Raw genomic sequence first — 18260 nt, forward strand, 5'->3', positions numbered from 1 at the left:
AATTACCGGCATTATTTTGGGCGCTCGAGGTGAATTAGCGGATTATCAAAATATGTCTCATGTTGGTTTACCTTTTTTGGATCTCACGGCACTTCAAAGGGCCAATTTATTAAAGAAAATGGGACCGCCCGCCTTTATCTCTTATGCGGATCGCACAAGACGTGTTTTTGCTACCATGGGTAGTGAAGCCTCGGGTTCTCAAGGTTTAGGTGCCCAAGATGATGATGAGGAAGATGAGGCGGAATTTGATGTAGACGAGGAGGAAGAGGAGCATGTTGATGTTAATGCCACCGAGCAAGCAAATGTGGAACCAAATGAAGAAGAACAAGTTGGATGGCAACGTGTTTTGACACAAATGAACGAGCATAACCGTCACATGAATTTACGGTTAGATGAAGTCATTGCCAACAATGCCGAAATGTGTTCAAGGATAACCACGGTGGATGCCAATATCACTACATTGAGACGTGAGCACAAATCTACTCGTCGCCGGTTGCTATCTTTCTTCCGACGCCAAGGAGTTGAGACTACGCCTTCTCCACCGAGTTCACCTTGATAGGTTTTATCCTTTCCATCTTTAACTCATTTTCGTTATTATTATTATGTCTTGTTAAATTTGGTACATTATTTTTCTTTATGTTTGGTACAATTATCTTTATTCTGTTTGAATGTTATCATACCATATTTTTACATTCTAATTCGTATGATTTGATTTCGTACTATTTTTCGTGTTTTATCGCTTTTTGCACCAATGAGGACATGGTCCAAATTAAGTGTGGGAGGAGATATTTCATATTTATTTTTAATTTTAAGTACAAATGAATACGAATGAATGCAACGAATGAGAATGAAAGCTATTTTTAGTATAAATGCATATTGTTATTCAATTTTAAGTAAAATATAATATGCAACATTTTGCAAAATCAACTGCAACATTTTTAATTTTCAAAAATAATAGCTGTTTTTCATAAACATATATTTTTGTTAACTATATTTTTCATATGTTTTCAAACACTTTAACTTTCAAAAATAATGTTAAGCATATTTTAAGGTTATCATTATTGGTAGAAATAATATTTCTATACGGGCCATATTTTTACAAATCTCCGATACGATTTTATCAAAAAACGTCTCGAGTAAATGTATATAAGTAAAATTTCTTAAGTTTCAAATCTCAACCTTATATCATGAATTCATGATAAATATAAATCTTATTTTCAATTTTCAATTAGGTTTATAGGCATAAATCAAACTAACAAATTTAGCTTTTTAGCTCGATATTATTTTTCGTCTTACATTAAAAACCAATTGAAGTTTTTAAGGAAACTTTAGCCATAATACATGTTGAATTTCAAGTCAATATAGGATGAATGTGCTATTTTTCTTTTCCAATTTTATTTTCGTATTAATTTAATCAAGTAGTCGTATTCTTAACTTTTGGCCACGATTGAGACCAACCTTATCACAATCGAGGTATGAAAGGGAAGAACATTAAGTATCGTTTACTTTTGGCCACGATTGCGACCATCCTTATCACGGTCGAGCTATGAAAGGAACGTTAAAAAATTAAAGCAAAATTAAATGTGTTTAAAGTTTTAAGTAACGATTGCGTCCACCCATGGCATGGTCGGTACCTCTTAAACGAACACGAAAGCAAATAAAATACGTATAAAGTTACGATCGAGACCACCCTTATCTTGGGCGTAACTAAGCAAATATATTAAACCTAAGTCCTTAATAAATCTATATTTGTAATAGTTTAGGTTTGGGAAAGGAAATTTTGTGCTTAGAAATGCCTTGAGATGAAAGATTCGGAAACATGCGTGCTTACACCGTCCCGAATGCTTCAATATAAAAATTGAAATACAAGACGAATGATATATCTCTTTTCTACTAGCTAGTTTGATACTTTGCGTATAAATTTACCATGAAAGTTTATCTTTCGGTTTAACTAATTCAAAGAGAAATATATGGATATATATTCTATTTATAAAGAGATTGATTAAAGAATAAATTCAGTGAAATTTTGCTCGGGACTAGCAAAAGCTTAAGTGTGGGAGTTTGTTAAGCCCAAAATATACCTAAAATATCCTATATAAATACGTTAAATTTACATTAAAATCGTGCTAATTATATTCATTTCGAATACTTTTACGTCTTTATTTACTTCTTTGATGCAAGGTACTTAATTATTTGGTTAAATCCAAATAGGAGCGAAAACGGAGCTAAAACGAAGCTAAAATGAAGGAAAACCTTAAAAACGTACCGAGAATGCATATCAGCCAGAAGAACGCTCAAGGAGGACGAAAAGCAATCGAGAGACAGGGAATCATCTCTCTATCGCGACTGAGATTTTGAAAATCTCAGTCACGACTTGCGGAGGTCAGCTCGGGAGAAAAACGAATTTTTTAACTCGCCCCTATACCCCCTGTCGTGACTGAGATTTTCAGAATCTTAGTCGCGATAGCGAACCTTCCTTCACACAAAACACATGTTTAAATCGAAAAAACGCGTCTCTTCGTTCGGATAAAAGCAACCCTTCACCAGCAGACACGACCCATCATTTACAACCCTTCAACAACTATAAATAAGTGATCCATTTCAGAATTGAGGAGGTTGGAAAAGTTAGAGAAATTAGAGAAGAAAGTTATGTTGAGTTTCTGATTCAGAAAAGAATCAGAAATTTAGAGTTCATTTCTGTAAACAATCGTGTTGTACACGAATTGTATTTAGATTAGTTATAAACACAATATTAGTTTAGTTTTCATTCTGATAGTGGACGAGATCAGTCTCTATTCCGAAGATCCAGCGAGAAGAATTGACGGCTGAAGCGCATGAGGTTTGACGAACCTACGGAGTTTGAGAGAAAGATTGACGACCCGGATCTCAAAGTTTTCGTTGCAATGCTATCCAAGTTTCTACTTCTCTGTTAACTTGTGAAAATTCACATTTCATTAATGATATACTTATTTATTCAATACATTCTTACTGTTGTTATTTTGATATTGTTCTGACAAAATGATTTTCAAAATGATAAATTGGTGTTTTTATTAAAACGTTCTATTCCATCTTATTCATATAAGAACTTTGTTGAACACTTAACAAATTTAGTTTTTATGGATGACATGATCGCTGATCGCGGCTTATCAGAAATAAAACACTAGTTTGATTAAGGTAGGAATCATCTCAACACCAGGGGGATTTCTATAGTTCGAAGCCATTTAATTGAGTAAATCGCTATATCGTTACATGTCCATAATCTCACAAAGTTAAAGTTGTTTTCTTTGCTTTATGAAAATAAGTTCTATTTTATTCCAATTACGGAAGTATCTGTTTTGTAATCAAAATTCCAAAATAGAATTGTTCTCTAAACTCAATATAATCCTTCTATCTAATCCTAATTTACCAAAACCAATTCCATCAACTAAACGTATTTCTTTTATTAAACCTAAACACGAGATTAAACCGAATTAAATAAAGTTTTAGTTAAAAAGCGTTCCCTGTGGGTTCGATATCTTTTATTACTACAAGCGTATACCGTGCACTTGCGGAAATCGCTCAACAGTCTCGACCGGCTTTGGCGGGAGGAGAATGTTTTGCGCTGGTCTTCGCTCATCCTCTTGCTATTATCCCCCTCGGGTGTCGCGCCAATACAATGTGTTCCAAACATTTACCCTGACTTGGGGACGATAGAGGTCCATCCTTTGATGGCCCGTGGCCTGGCGACGCTAGAGGCTAACTGGGACAGCCGCTCGGATATCTATAGTTGTTGTTCTTGGCCTAATTATACCCCGGAGGTCCTTGCTTCATGGATTTCTTCATACTTCACCCCGAGGTTTGGGACCACCTTTGTCACAGATGATTCTTACAAGGCAAGGGTGTTGGCTTTGAAGGCTAAGGCCAGCCGTAGGGCTTAGGAGGGTCGAGGTTTTGGGCTTGTCGTACCATTTTATGCTTTCCAATAACCCATGTGTGGGGTTTGTACTCTTTAGTGAAGTTGATTGATTATGGCTTTTCGGTTTGGGTGGGGTTTTAGAAGAACTTGCTTTATAAGAGGAGATGAAACTCATGATTTATAACACTATGCATTCAGTAGATTATAATGATTCTAATCATCCTCTTCGAATATATTCATGCCTTTATTTATTTACAAACAATAGAAATACTTAGCCGCTTATACATTATTTTCATAATTGCTCAAGATATAACCACTGTTACCAGGACCCGCCTTTTTTCGGTTTTCAGATCCCAATGATTTTTCATCTCTCCTTTTATTATCCCAGAATTTTCAAACGAGTGCCCTTTCGGGTTTTCACTCATTGGGATGTCCCTTATTGTTGCATAGGTCGCCCTTTACGGGTTTTCAACCTATCGGGAATTTTCATTTCGTTCTCTTTTTTTTACGAAAAGTATTTCTTAAGCCTGTCCAGATTGGTAGGTTCGGAGAACTCCATGCAGTCCATAGTAGTAAGCTTCACCGCCCCTTTACTTAGGATTTTCTTCACGAGGAATGGTCCTTCCCAGTTTGGCCTGAACTTGCCCTTAGGGTCGGTGTGCGTCCTTCGGATCTGTTTTAGCACCAGGTCCCCTTCTTTGATAGGGCTGACCTTGACCTTTTTGTTGAAGGCCCGGGCCATCCTTCTCTGATATAACTGCGCATGATAAAGAGCCTCCATCCTCTTCTCATCCACCAATGCTAACTGCTCATATCGCTTCTTCACCCATTCCGTCTCAGGAATCTCTGCTTCTACTGTGGTTCTCAACGATCGCTTTCCAATCTCAATCGGGAGAATGACTTCCGCACCATACACTAAGGAGAATGGCGTTGCCCCAGTAGATGTTCTAATGGTGGTGCGATAGGTCCACAAAGCAAGTGGAAGTTGCTCGTGCCAATTCCGATGCGACTCTACTGTCTTTACAAGGATCCTCTTAAGGTTCTTATTTGCCGCTTCTACTGCCCCGTTAGCTTGCGGACGATATGGAGAAGACCTATGATGCTCAATACCGTATTCTTAGAATAGACTTTTCACTTCTCCTTGAAACTGGACCCCATTATCCGTGATCATGTGATAAGGCACTCCGAACCTAGTGATCAAGTGCTTTTCAATGAACTTCCTCATCTGTTTAGACCCCAACTTGCTAAATGATTATGCCTTTACCCACTTGGTGAAGTAATCAATCGCGACTGCAATGAATTTGTGTCCGTTTGACGTATTAGGCCTCACCTCCCCGGTGATATCAATGCCCCAAGCCGCAAACGGCCAAATGGGTGCTAGCACGTGTAGTTCCATAGCTGGTAAGTGATTATAATCTCCGTGGATTTGACAATCATGGCATTTCTCCGCATATTCGTTACAATCTCTTTCCATGGTGAGCCAATAGAAGCCTTGCCTCAAGATTTTCTTTGCCAATACTGCTCCTCCCATATGGGCTCCACAAATTCCCGAGTGTACTGACTCCATTGCCTCACGGGCTTCTCCCTTATCCAAGCACCTCAGTTGTAATCTCTCGGCATGTCTTTTGTAAAGCAAGTCATTGTGGATGACGAACTGCTGAGCATTTGAGTTAACCGCTCCATCGAAGAACATTTTCCACGATCATTGATCTTTCCGTAGCAGCCTAAAGATCGGCTCGCAGATCGCAGTGAGTCGTGCTATGAACTAACTGATATACTGAACCTGCCCCAGAAATCCTCTCACTTCTTTCTCATTCTTGGGTGCTGGCATTTCCTGTATGGCCTTTACCTTGTCGGGATCCACCTCAATCCCTTGGTTACTGATCATATAGCCTAAGATCTTCCCCGATGAAACGCCAAATAAGCACTTCTTCGGGTTCAACCTTAGCTTGAATTCTGCAATTCGGGCCAAAAATTCTCAAGTGCGGCGAAATGCCCCTCTCTCGTCTCCGACTTGACCATCATATCGTCCACATAAACTTCCACCTCTTTGTGTATCATATCATGGAACAGTGCCGTAGCCATCCGTTGATAAGTTGCCCCAACATTTTTCAAACTAAACGGCATTACCCTATAGCAGTACGTTCCCCACTCAGTTGTGAACGAGGTTTTTGCCTTGTGCTTTTCTGCCATCTGAACTTGCATGTAGCCCATGAAGCCGTCAACATTCGTGTGCAAGACGCTCGATGTAGCACTGTCGATTAATACGTCGATGTGAGGCAATGCGAATTCATCTTTAGGGCAAGCCTTGTTGAGATCTCAATAATCGACGCACATTCTCACTTTGCCGTCCTTCTTTGCGATGGGCACTACATTTGCGACCTAAGGGGGATAGTCGATTGCTTCGATAAACCCCGCTTCTAACTGTTTCTTCACTTCCTCTCTGATCTTATCTGCCCATTCCGGCCTCATGCGTCGGAGTTTCTGTTTCACGGGCTTAGCATCGGGGTATGTTGGAATACGGTGAGTTACTGTCACACCCGACCCAAATCGGCATCGGATATGAACAGAAAATAGGATAACAAAGTTCTAGCACTCTAAACGACAAACTTATTTTTCTGATAGATAAAAATTTATTTGGACTACCTAAAGTTTTATTAATTATTTGGCTTGGACTTGATAATTCTATCAAGCTTCCTACGTATCCCGAACATATTTTAATCTTTAACTCGGGAATCAAAGCCACGTAGTTCTACCTATTTGAGGTAGTTCTCTTAATTTATTTACACGCTGATGAAATTAATAGACTTCATTTTATCGCTACTACTATTCATAATATATTTAGCATCCCGATTTACGAATTCAACTCATCAATTTTTAACATGTTAAAAACTTACTAATTTCCTAATAACTTAACTTAATTTCGGAATAGACCAAAAATGCTTATTCAATCCGTCTAAAATTTATTTATTATTTATTTAATATACGTGAATACTTTATCGATCCGACAATATAAAACTTAAACTTAAAAACCTTAAAATCACATTACGCAAATCAAATCATGGATAATTATTGATATCGTTATATCGGCATTTTATCAAAACAACTCGTATCCAATCAAATGTTTTATCAAACCAAATTCGTAATCAAAGAAACATTTTATCAAACCAAATTCGTAATCAATCAAACATAAAACTTTATATCAAAATCAACTCATAACCGAAGACATAAAACCTTATATCAAAATCAGCTCAGAACCGAAAACATGAAACCTTATATCCATTCTAGAGTTTCTCCCCTTATGTATCAATCCATAACCACATATATCACATATTCGAGATGTCTCTTTAACCTTGCCTAATCCAGTATTGGTCTTACCCCACACTTCGCTACCAATACCCGACTAGGTTTTTACACTGTGACACAGGCCATGTTCCTCACTGAACATGGTCTTTAAATATCAAAACCACCAATCCGGATTACTCTAGATGGATATAAAACTCATAAAATCATAAAATGCTCAATTATTCTTTCACAATCAAATTTTCAAATAATTCCATCACCATAAAACCACTTGACTTCAATTAACTATTTTTCGTAAAAATAATCACAATCGTTAAAGTTAGATAATCTTTTAATGTAACTAAACTTGTAAAAATTCGTATAAAATCATCGCTTTATAATTTAACCAAACTCCAAGAATTAAATAGCTCAAGAATTAAATAGCTCAAAATATTGTCTCGATAAAATTTTAATATCGTTTAAAATTAAATATTCTTATCGGACTATTTTCTGCCATCGAACCGAAACAAAAATTCTAAACTGAATAGCTAATTAGGATTATGAATACTATTAGACTTGTTAAACCACGTTAAACTACTAAAAATATATTCGTTCTAATTTTATATTCAAATGATTCTACTACGTCTATATTCAAATTATGTCGATTCTATTATCGGTATTAGTCCCTATAATTTATAAGTTATTTTAACTTCATAATTTAAAGTCACTTCAATAGTAATCAAATACCTTAAAACTAAATTTTAACCCAAACACTTTTATCAGACTGTTCTCGTTTGTCATCGAAATTGTAACGTCTAAACTAAACGGATATCGTAAATTCTGATCGAAGGTTCAGTATGACTCGTGACACTATTAGGAGTCTATCTTTATTAATTTTGTATTCCCAAACTTTTGTACTGATTATTTTATATTCGACTTTTATACCGACTCTACTTGGTAAATATCAGTATTGGTCCTTCTATTTTCAGCCTATTATAATTCTAACTATTAAAGTTGTTTAAAATATTTTAAATAAAATAATCGTTCTTATTGAATTATTTTCGATCATTGAGATAGAAATTTCAAACCAATGTAATTATTTTCGACCGATCATACGTTTAAAATCGTGACGCTGTTAAAAGCTATTAATATCGAAGTAAATTTCACTTTGAAAAATCTAAAGGATAACTGTCTAAATTTTTTTTTTAAGTAACTCATAGGCTTGATAAATTACTAATTTTAACCCTGTCAAAATTCAACGAAACTACCGAAACTAAACTTACACAAAATCGTAACTAAAACATTTTAAAAGTAATTTGAATCTAGAATACAGTTACCGAATGTCGTTATCGATCACCGAGAATTCGTCACTGAAATGTCATCGGTCTTCAAAAATTCGTCGGTGAAATATCATCGGTATATGACGTCGAACCGAACACTTTCAAACATAATGGAAACCATTTTTATTTGTATCACCTCCTCCCCTTTAGATAATTAACCCCATCTATGTATATATATGCTTATAAAAGACCTTATATGCTTATGAAAGACCTTGAAAATATGATTTTTCCTACACCTAGCCATATACATGGCAATATAAAAATTATTTTATATTTGTAAAATAATGGAGTTTATAACTATGACACATGTATTTAGTGTAGTTAAAATAGTGACATTTGGGCTTTGGATTAGTTAAATATTGACATGTCATTACTTATGTGTCATACAACATGCTTTCAATTATTATTAATTATTATTATTTTAATTCTTATCATGATAAAAATATCAATATCTATATTAATTTTATTTTGATTTGGATACTAAATGCATAGGTTAATGATTGAAAAATGGTATATTAAACTTCATCATAATATAATATAGTAAATTTAATTTACTTTATTCTCATCATTTTTTTTAAACCGTAAATCAATTACTAACACAATTGATATATCAATTAAGGTACTTTTTATTTATAACTTCTTTTAAAGTTACCCAAAACTTTTAAATTGCTCCTAAACACATTAAATTGAACTTAATAGTCATAATTAATTAATGCTCCAAAATTTATATCGTCTAATTTTTAGACACGGACGTGACAGTTACGATTGATTGATCGATTCCTGGCATGTCTTCGTATGTCCAAACAAACACTATTTCATATTTTTTAATTATTCTCTCAAATTCTTTCCTCTCTTCAGTAGTTAATTCTTGAGCAATTTGTATAAGTTTAGGATTTTCATCCGTGCCAAGATTGAAAGTTGACATTTCTATTGTATTGATTTCAAATGTAGGCATGTTATATGAATGAGAATGCATGGAATGATCAGAATCAACATCAAGCAAGTAAGCAAAATCAGAATTCATTTCATTGATAGTGTTGGAGAGTACATCATCGGATTCAAATAAAGCAGTAAGACAATTGTCATCGACAGGGTTCTCGAGTTTCTCATAAGCCTTGGAGGTACTGGGCTCGTCCACCGCTCCCACAGTTTCTTCAATAGTGATGACCTGCTCCTCGGCATTCAAATCTAACATCATGATCTCCTCGACGAAGCAGCTCGCCTCTCCTTTGCCCCAGTCGGTAACATCATTGAAGATCTCAAAACCTGGCAGAATCTTTCCTTCGGTGCTAGTCCATGACTCATGAGCCCCCGAATAAACCTTCTCATGGCCTTCATTCACAAAATACTTTTTTAGGCCCACCTGTCCCTCACCATCTGTGTTGGACGGACCTCCCAGCTCATATCCCAAACCCTTCTGGGTTTTCTGACCCTTGAAGTTCGGAAATTCTGGCAACCCTTGATGGCGTGCTCCCAAGCCCATACCGGGGATGAAACCCCCTTTCATCATCTTCACCACATCGGCGGTCATGCTAGACTCGTAGATCCCAGAAACTTGGAATCCAGAGAAAAGCTGAGGCTCAATTCCCAACGCCGCCACTGAACTCAATTTCTCAGCTCTGATCGTCATTATCTCCTCCCTGAAGGGGAATTTGATCATTTGGTGGAGCATGGAGGGCACCCCTCCTAACTTATGGAATCATGGGCATCCCAACAACACAGCAAAGGTCACCGGTATATCCAGCACGGTGAACTCAGTTTCTTCCTCATGCGGTCCTACCTTCAGCTTGGCCTTAAAGACTCCTTCAATGTGCCTGCGGCTATCATCATAAGCTCTGATCACGGTTTCCAAGGCCGTCAGATCTCCTCTTTCTACTCCCAACTTAGACAAGAGTTTCAGCGGGCAGACATTAATGGCCGATCCATCATCAACCATCACACAGCTAGTCTTCTTCCCGTTAATTTCAGCTCGGATGTATAAAGGCTTGTTGTGAGCCTTACCCTCCTCCGGTGAAAGTGATTTCAGTCTTCTTCCGGGCCATAATCGCTCCCACTAATGCTGCTGGCTCAGTATCGGTAGAAATGACCAAATTCTGCAGCTCCTTTATCAGATTCTCACGGTGGTACTTGGAATGGCATAGGACTTCCCACACCGTAGACTTAGTTTGTGTTTTCTTCAACTACTCAAGGACTTGGTCATCCGGCTTGGGAGCCGATCCTTCCCCTATTTCAGTCTCAACCATGGGTGCCTTCCCTTCGGCCACCCGACCTGATCTTGTCATAACAGCGATCTCCGGCTCATCATCAGATTCATCCCAAATATTGATAGGAATTCTCCGATCAGCATCCCCCTCCTCCGAGGAACTTTCCCAAATATCCACAACCATCAGATCCATTACGTGCGGGACGTTTGGGTTCAAATAAAAGGGATCCGCCGATCCATACATGGCCCAGCCTATCAACTCCTCATAATCCCTGAGGGACACTCTGCTCATCCTTCTTGCCGCCATCGGAATAGCGCCTCTCTGTATGCACATGAGTTGCACCTTATCACTCATCGTTTCATGACACTGCTCGTAGCGATACCTCCACCTCCTAGCGTAATCCGCAAACGGTTCCTCGGGGAATTGCCTGATCCTATCCAGATCTTCCAGGGATCCCGTCCATGGAACATACATCTCATATCTCGACACAAACGCATCCCTAAGGGGTATCCAATGACCCATTTCTTCCTCTGATAGGCCTTGGTGCCACAGCAAGGCTTCTCCCATGAGAGTTTCCGGGAAATGTTCATGTAATTCACATTGAGGGAACCCAGCGTCATACATATGGTTGCGGAATAACTTCGCATGTTCAATAGGATCCCGATATCCACCATACCTAGGCATTGCTAACACCGCTTCAGGTGTCTCATAGGAGGGCGAGTCCGGTGTTTGTTCCGCAAGCATCCATACTGTATACTCTTTGATAAACCTGTTCGCCATTGCCACCCAATCGCTCTTGACATGCATCGGGAGTGACATATACCACATCAACGGCTCACCCATCAGCGAATTACAAAACAAACTCGTGATCTCTTCCTCCTTAAAACCCAATGGCCCCATTGCCGATAAATAGAAATGAAGGTGTTCCATCGGATCCTTGTTGCCATTATACTTACCGACCCTCGGTAACAGATGCTTGATAGGCCCAATCTGTAGTGCAAAGCACTCTGCGGCCCTATCCTTAGCTTTCTTGTACTTTTCTAGGAATAGATCAGACAGCCGTTCCCAATCATGCTTGTAAGAGTCGGGCAATGAATGGAACCACCTCAAAGGCTCATCTATCAACGAATGGTGGAACCATAGAGCAAGCTCATCCACCCCAAATTATTTGACAAACATATCATGCATATACTCGCGCAAGTGCACATCGGGATCCTCCACCCCACTGAATAGACTCAACTCTGGCACAATAGTTCGAGACGACCCTTCCCCGGTCTCTTCGGCACTATCTTCGTCATACGGCGCTCCGCCATCTAATTCTTCATCCATCGGTTCATCCTCCTGATCCTTGCCTAGAAAGGATACATATAAACCATTTCCCACATTACTCTGCTCATCGGAGTCCAACAACTCCTCTTCGTTTGCCTCGAAGGATTCCATCACCAAACTCTCTTCGAGCCTAGACCCGATCATGCTCACCCTATGGTTAGGCAATGGATTAAGCCTAGTGGAAGGGTTTTCTGATGAAGGATCAGCTATCTTCTTTTCCTCAATCAAATCCTGAATCTTGTGTTTCAGTCTCTCGCAGTTCTCAATAGTGTGCCCATAATTACTGTGGAACTCGCAGTATCCCCTAGCTTGTATCTGCGGAGCAGGCGGTGCCTTGTTATAATGAGTGAGGGCTTTCAACAATCCCTTCTTTTGCAACCGTTCGAAAAACTTTTGCATAGGTTTGATCAAATTTGGCAAACTGCCTCTTCTCAATAGCATTAAGATTAAGCACTTTCACTGCAGCTGATTTTGTACTCGCGCTTGGCCCTCCGGCACTATATCCAGACTTTGTCCACTTGGTATAAGCTTTCTTCGGCTCTCCGTCCCCCTCAACTGTCAAGGTGCAGCTATACATCTGACTGAAATCGGTAAAAGGCATATACCGCAGCTCATTCTTAATATACGGCAACGTGTTGCCAATTACCATTCGGATCTGATCCTGCTCAAGCAGCTTCTGCTTCATAACTGCCGCCTTGGCTCTCCACCTCCTCACAAAATCGGAAAAAGACTCATTAGCTTGTTGCTTAGTGCTTTCTAGTTCCTTCAGAGTAACCTCAAGCATAGTATTGAAACTATATTGAGCGATGAATGACTTCACTAACTCCTTCCAATCTCTCTTCGTAACCATCGGCAACGCATGGAACCATACGAGGGCAGCCCCTTCTAGATAATTATTAAACAGCCCCAAGACTTGATCCTCAGTCAGGATCGTGTGCTTCATTACCGCGACATACTGATTTATGTGAGCTGTAGGATCCCCAGTTCCATCAAACTTCTTCATGTCCGGGAGCCAGAATTTCAAAGGCAAAGCAGTTGATGACAAGCAGTTTTTCAAATTGTAAAAGTCCTGACTCCCGGAGCTTCCCCCACGCAGATCCTGCACCTCCTGAGTGATGTGCTGCTTCCACTCCTCTTCCTTAGCCTTCTCTTTCTCAAGCTGTTTCTAGATATAATCCTGATAGTCATCCTCGTTCCCGAAGCGGGGACCGGTGTTCACTTCATTCTCAGCGCGTTTGCTACCACTCTTGTTATCCTTCAACGCTAGCTCAGCAAGCTGGGCCAAAATTGCGGCCAAGTGATCATTAATGTTGTTCACGGAGGTTTCTAATTCGGCCACTTTTTCATCGGTTGCAGACATACTGGCAGAAGACTGAGTATACAAGGACGAATGTGATTCAGAAGCCACAACTGCTGATTCGGAACTGTCAATCTGTAGCTGATCAAACTGCCTGACTAGCCGGTTACTCTCACGGAACCACAACCGCTTAATGATGACGTCTACGCGAACAGTATCCATTAGTATGTATGCATGATTTTATATGCATGATTCGTGGTGTGTGCGTTTATTATTTACGGATATATAAGATAAGAAGAACAAATGTCAGTCTAATTACACGTATCACGACATCTCTCTTCCACCCTTATTCCTCCACACACTCGATGGTCCAAGTCTCTTTCTTAGGATTTTGGTTTGGGCTCACATTGCGGTCTAGGGGATGCGTGATGCCGTCGATTATTGCAGAAAGGTAAATCATTCATCAGACAATACAGTTCGTTTTAACGTATCAGCGTTCAGTGACTAAGATATTTGACCAAATGGATTGTCCTTTTGAATAACTCGTCTTTTGATATTTCACGAGATGCATCAGTTCTGGTTTTGACACCCTTTGAACGCATCTCGGATTTTAGACGTGGTATGAGTTATTCCTCTGGTTCAATCGTTCGTTATTGACAATGACTCGTTCCCTTTTGTTTGCGTGGGTTCATGTCTCGATTTTTGGATTACGATGGGATCTTTTGGATCTATCGAGAGACGTAACCACGTGTTTATTTAGTGATGAAATCACTTTTTATTTTAGGGAACGGGCTCATCGCATAACGGGTTTGTTTTTAGCGTCAAGAATCCGTTTGCTCGTTTTGGCTATATGAAAAGAAGGCAAGTCTTATTTGAGCGCACGGTAATCTTTTGGCTATTAACAACTCTTTATTTCTTCCAATCTACGGGATATATCACCCTAGCGTGGTTATAGAAAATCAACGTTTCGTTGAATCGCATGCTTATTCGAAGCAGGGATATCACCGTTCTTTTTCATTTAGGCATGAGTCAAGCAAACACGCAGATCGGGCCATACTTCTTGTAGTTTTGGTAACGATCGAAATGATCGAGCCATTAGTCAAAGCCACAGTCTCGTCCATATGGCGCAATTATGCAGTTTAGCTTAATTCGGCTTTATGATTTTAAACGGCGTATATACCGGCTCGAGGCACGTATTTAACGGCATTGGTTCATTTTCTTTAACTACCCTCGGGATGGATATATATCGTAGATACAGAATGACTTCGGTCGTTTGTTTTATTTTTTCTTTTATTTTCTTAGTCACTTTCGCGGACACGTCCATTTCTCTCAAGAACAACACAAGGCATAACGTAAGAGCTCGTCTTTATTCGGAAGGGACGGGCCGTGTTTGCGAAACTCTTTACGTTACAACGGGGTCGTTCAAAACAGAAATGTTCTTTTTTTTCGTTTTGTCATAATCTCGTTTTATCCCAACCTATTTAAAGAATGTGAATAACGGCTGCCGTTAATATAGTCTTTTGAATCGAGATATAACTATCCTCAATACCAAACCGATTCATACTAATACATGCTTACGTCATAACACATTTCCTGAACATGTGCCTTTTTCGGGACACGAAAGGGACCAGGCGGGTCGCACAAGTTCATTCATACGAGATGACTAAGTCGTCTTTAGTTCGAATCGTTTCGATGTTTTGGGGTAGTTTGTATATCGGTTTAAGAGTATATATTAATGTATCGTTTCATTTTCTTTACATATTTTAGGATTAGACACGTATCATGGAAATTTGAAAACACGAACCGATTCATTCATCACAACAAAAATGGTAATGGGTAATCCTATGGCAACTTCTAAGGCTACTATATGCTGACACGGCTGATCGCGGGACCTCACAGGACCGCATAAATTCGCCCCTAACGAATGGATGGGGACCCTTTGGCGCCTTACTGTAAGGGGGGAACTTACACTAGCCTCTTTCGAGCGACAAATGGACTCTCGCTAGAGGTTTCGGGAAAATTACCCAAAAGGTTTGCAATAACATGTATAGATGCATACAAAAAGAAATAATACGATCCGTCCCCGTTAAGGGCTTAATACACGCCTTCCGGAATCAAATTTCTCGCTTCCCCAGCAGAGTCGCCACTTGTTAGACAAGGTGTCGAACGGCCTCGCCCGGGCGGACCGGGGGGTGGACACCTCATGGCGACGTAAGTGGTGATTGGCGCCGAAAGCAACCAATCGTGGACTCAAGCTGCTCGGTAGGACCGGAGCTCGGAGTATGGAAGAGTCGCCACCCACGAATGGGAAAATGAACACCGATCCCTTGCGGGAGACCGGTGAGGGTTCGGGAAACTTAGGTACGAGCCGAGAAGGCTAGCTCCTTTCTGGAGAAAGGCTATTAGGCACCCCGACATCGCCCGGTTATGAACCACCGGCCTCCTACTCAGCGTGTTAGGCGATAATGGACTAATCGTATATCTCTTTAAGTTTAAAATTCAATTGAAACCTTTTCTTTCTCGATTTGAAAACCGTTTTGAGCATGTTATTCGAAAGCCATTTTAGTAAAGAATCACTCATTTTGCATAAATTTAAAGTATATAGGAGAGAGAGGGGGAGAAGAAAGAATTGATTTATTCACAGTGCGATTTTATGCTTTAGACTATACACTAACTCTAAGCTAATCTCATTCCCCAAAAATGAGTTTATTTACATGGTTCGTACCTTAATCGCCGTTGGAACGATTTAGGCACGTTTCAAAACCCCGTTGATGACGTTCACTTGAATCGCCGTTGGAACGACTCGAGCGTTTAAAAACGTTGAGCAAAATTTTTTAATCTAAAAGCGTGATACAAGTCAATTTATTTTGTACAAAAACCATTTAATTAGGAAAACAATTCAAAACTTCATTATTCACAAAAGCAATTTTAATTACAAGGTTCGCTTAATCCGTCATTGGAACGAATTAAGGTTTTAAAACATGATATTTTGGAAATCAATTGAAACCTTTTATTTACATTTGAAACCTCTAAAAAACCTTTTAGTTTAAATAAACAAATTAAATTCTTTTTAGTGGCTTATTTCCCCTTTTTCACTCAATTAGCCTCCATTTGAACACAATGACTACAATTAACAAATTAAGTCCAAATTCACCTAACCAAAACATTTTCCCAAGCATATATATATATATATATAGGAAATTCCCAAGGAAAAGAAGAAAGATATACGTGTGTGTGTATATATATATATATATATATATATTGATAGAAATGATAATTATACATATACATTTAAAAGAAAAGGTGAATAATAAAAACTATAATTAATAGATAAAAATGACAATAATATTCACAAATGATAAGAAACTAACTTTTAGCCCAAAAACTATTATAATAAGTGTATATAGAAAATAACCCCTAGTAACCCCAAAATGACAGGTATGTATAGTTTAAATGAATTTAAAAGAATATATATATATATATATATATATATATATATATATATAATTTTATCAAATTAAATTAATGAAAAATAATATCTAAACATGTAGAATGAATATATACAAAGTAATTAGAAATAATTTGAATAGATGTATTACATAATTATATATATATATATATATATATAACTTAAGGGTCATGTAGTCACGACTAAGGATGTGTCTTCCATCCTTGGCAAATTTAATATCTGAGATCGAAGCAATTATCTCTGTAAAAAATGATCTAGAGCCTGGAGCCTCTTGTTCCTCAAACAATTTAGCATGAGAATCACATAAAGCTGACTGTCGTAAATCAATAAGCCGTATTGAGCCTCTTGAACTGCTGTATGCTAACGTATTACAATGGCTGGGGTGGAACTCAGCAGATGTTATAACCTCAGTTAGATCCTCCATATTGGCAGGTTTCACGTCAACAATATTAAAACTTTGACTGCTAATTTCCAAGTTCCAAAGATTAATTCGCAGGTCGTCGGCTGATATAAACGTTTCACCATCACTGTTGTTAGAAATTGAGTTGATGTGATAATCATGTGCATGAGCATATACCCTTCGGCATCTAGCAACCAGGCTGGTCTCATTGCTAGTAACCACGGGCAAACGGAGTGACGAAATGCCCCCAGCTGGGAAAGTGAAATCATTGCTCGGGCAACTGTACGACTTCTCAAGCCAACCTCCATTGGCAAGGATAGGTTTAGCACTACTTGGAGTACTTGAACTAGCAACAGTCCCATTTCCTACAGCTTTTGAAGGGTCCACATTCATTTCAGAGATTTTCTTAACCTTCTTCTCTTGAACCTTCCAAAACTTAATGGTTTTATCATTAGTAGATAGGAGAAAAAGAGCACCATTGGCTGTTTGGCACCATCTGATTTTGTTGATTTTCTCCTCTATTTCCAAACTCTTGAGATAGTCAAACTCAGGTTCAGGGCTCTGAAACTCTGTTTTGTAACGAAATTCAGGATGCCTAGTAATAGGGTAATCCATTCTTTCCATATCTCTTCTGGATCCACCATGATCCTTTGTATCTGTCCTCTCAAAAAGAACTACCTGGCAAGAATTAGAGTGGCTAAGGCATCTTGAATCGGCTCTGATACCAGACACGCCCACGGATCCAAGGGGTCTAATAAACAACACGGAAATATTAAATGATAAAACTTGAAAGGATCTAGATAAATAAACTTGAAATATGAAATTTATTAAAAGTAGGTGGCGTAGCCAACCATCAAAAACTTACAAATTTGGAATCAAAAACTGGAGATACAACTTCCTTCGTAAAAGGAATTACAAATTATTCTTGAAATTGATTACAAGAGAGAAATTTAAGGTTTGAGGTGGAAAATGTGGTGTATATGGATGAAGGAGGAAGGTGGTGTATATGGATGAAGGAGGAATGTGGTGTATATGGATGAAGGA

General features: G+C 38.7%; 1 protein-coding gene across 1 annotated transcript; it reads right to left on the reverse strand.

Moving 5' to 3' along the window:
• Positions 1–16886: 16886 nt before the first annotated feature.
• On the reverse strand, positions 16887–17893 carry LOC136207442 (serine/threonine protein phosphatase 2A 55 kDa regulatory subunit B beta isoform-like). The gene has a single exon (XM_065998691.1). The coding sequence runs from the start codon at positions 17838–17840 to the stop codon at positions 16887–16889; it is 954 nt and encodes a 317-aa protein (XP_065854763.1). The 5' UTR covers positions 17841–17893.
• Positions 17894–18260: the final 367 nt, after the last annotated feature.

The sequence above is a fragment of the Euphorbia lathyris genome, chromosome 9, assembly GCF_963576675.1.
Source record: "Euphorbia lathyris chromosome 9, ddEupLath1.1, whole genome shotgun sequence".
In the NCBI taxonomy this organism is placed as follows: Eukaryota; Viridiplantae; Streptophyta; class Magnoliopsida; order Malpighiales; family Euphorbiaceae; genus Euphorbia; species Euphorbia lathyris.

What these genes read in the sequence shown, in the direction of transcription:
- LOC136207442 (XM_065998691.1), bottom strand. Translation starts at nt 17,840, where the DNA reads ATGGAAAGAATGGATTACCCTATTACTAGGCATCCTGAATTTCGTTAC.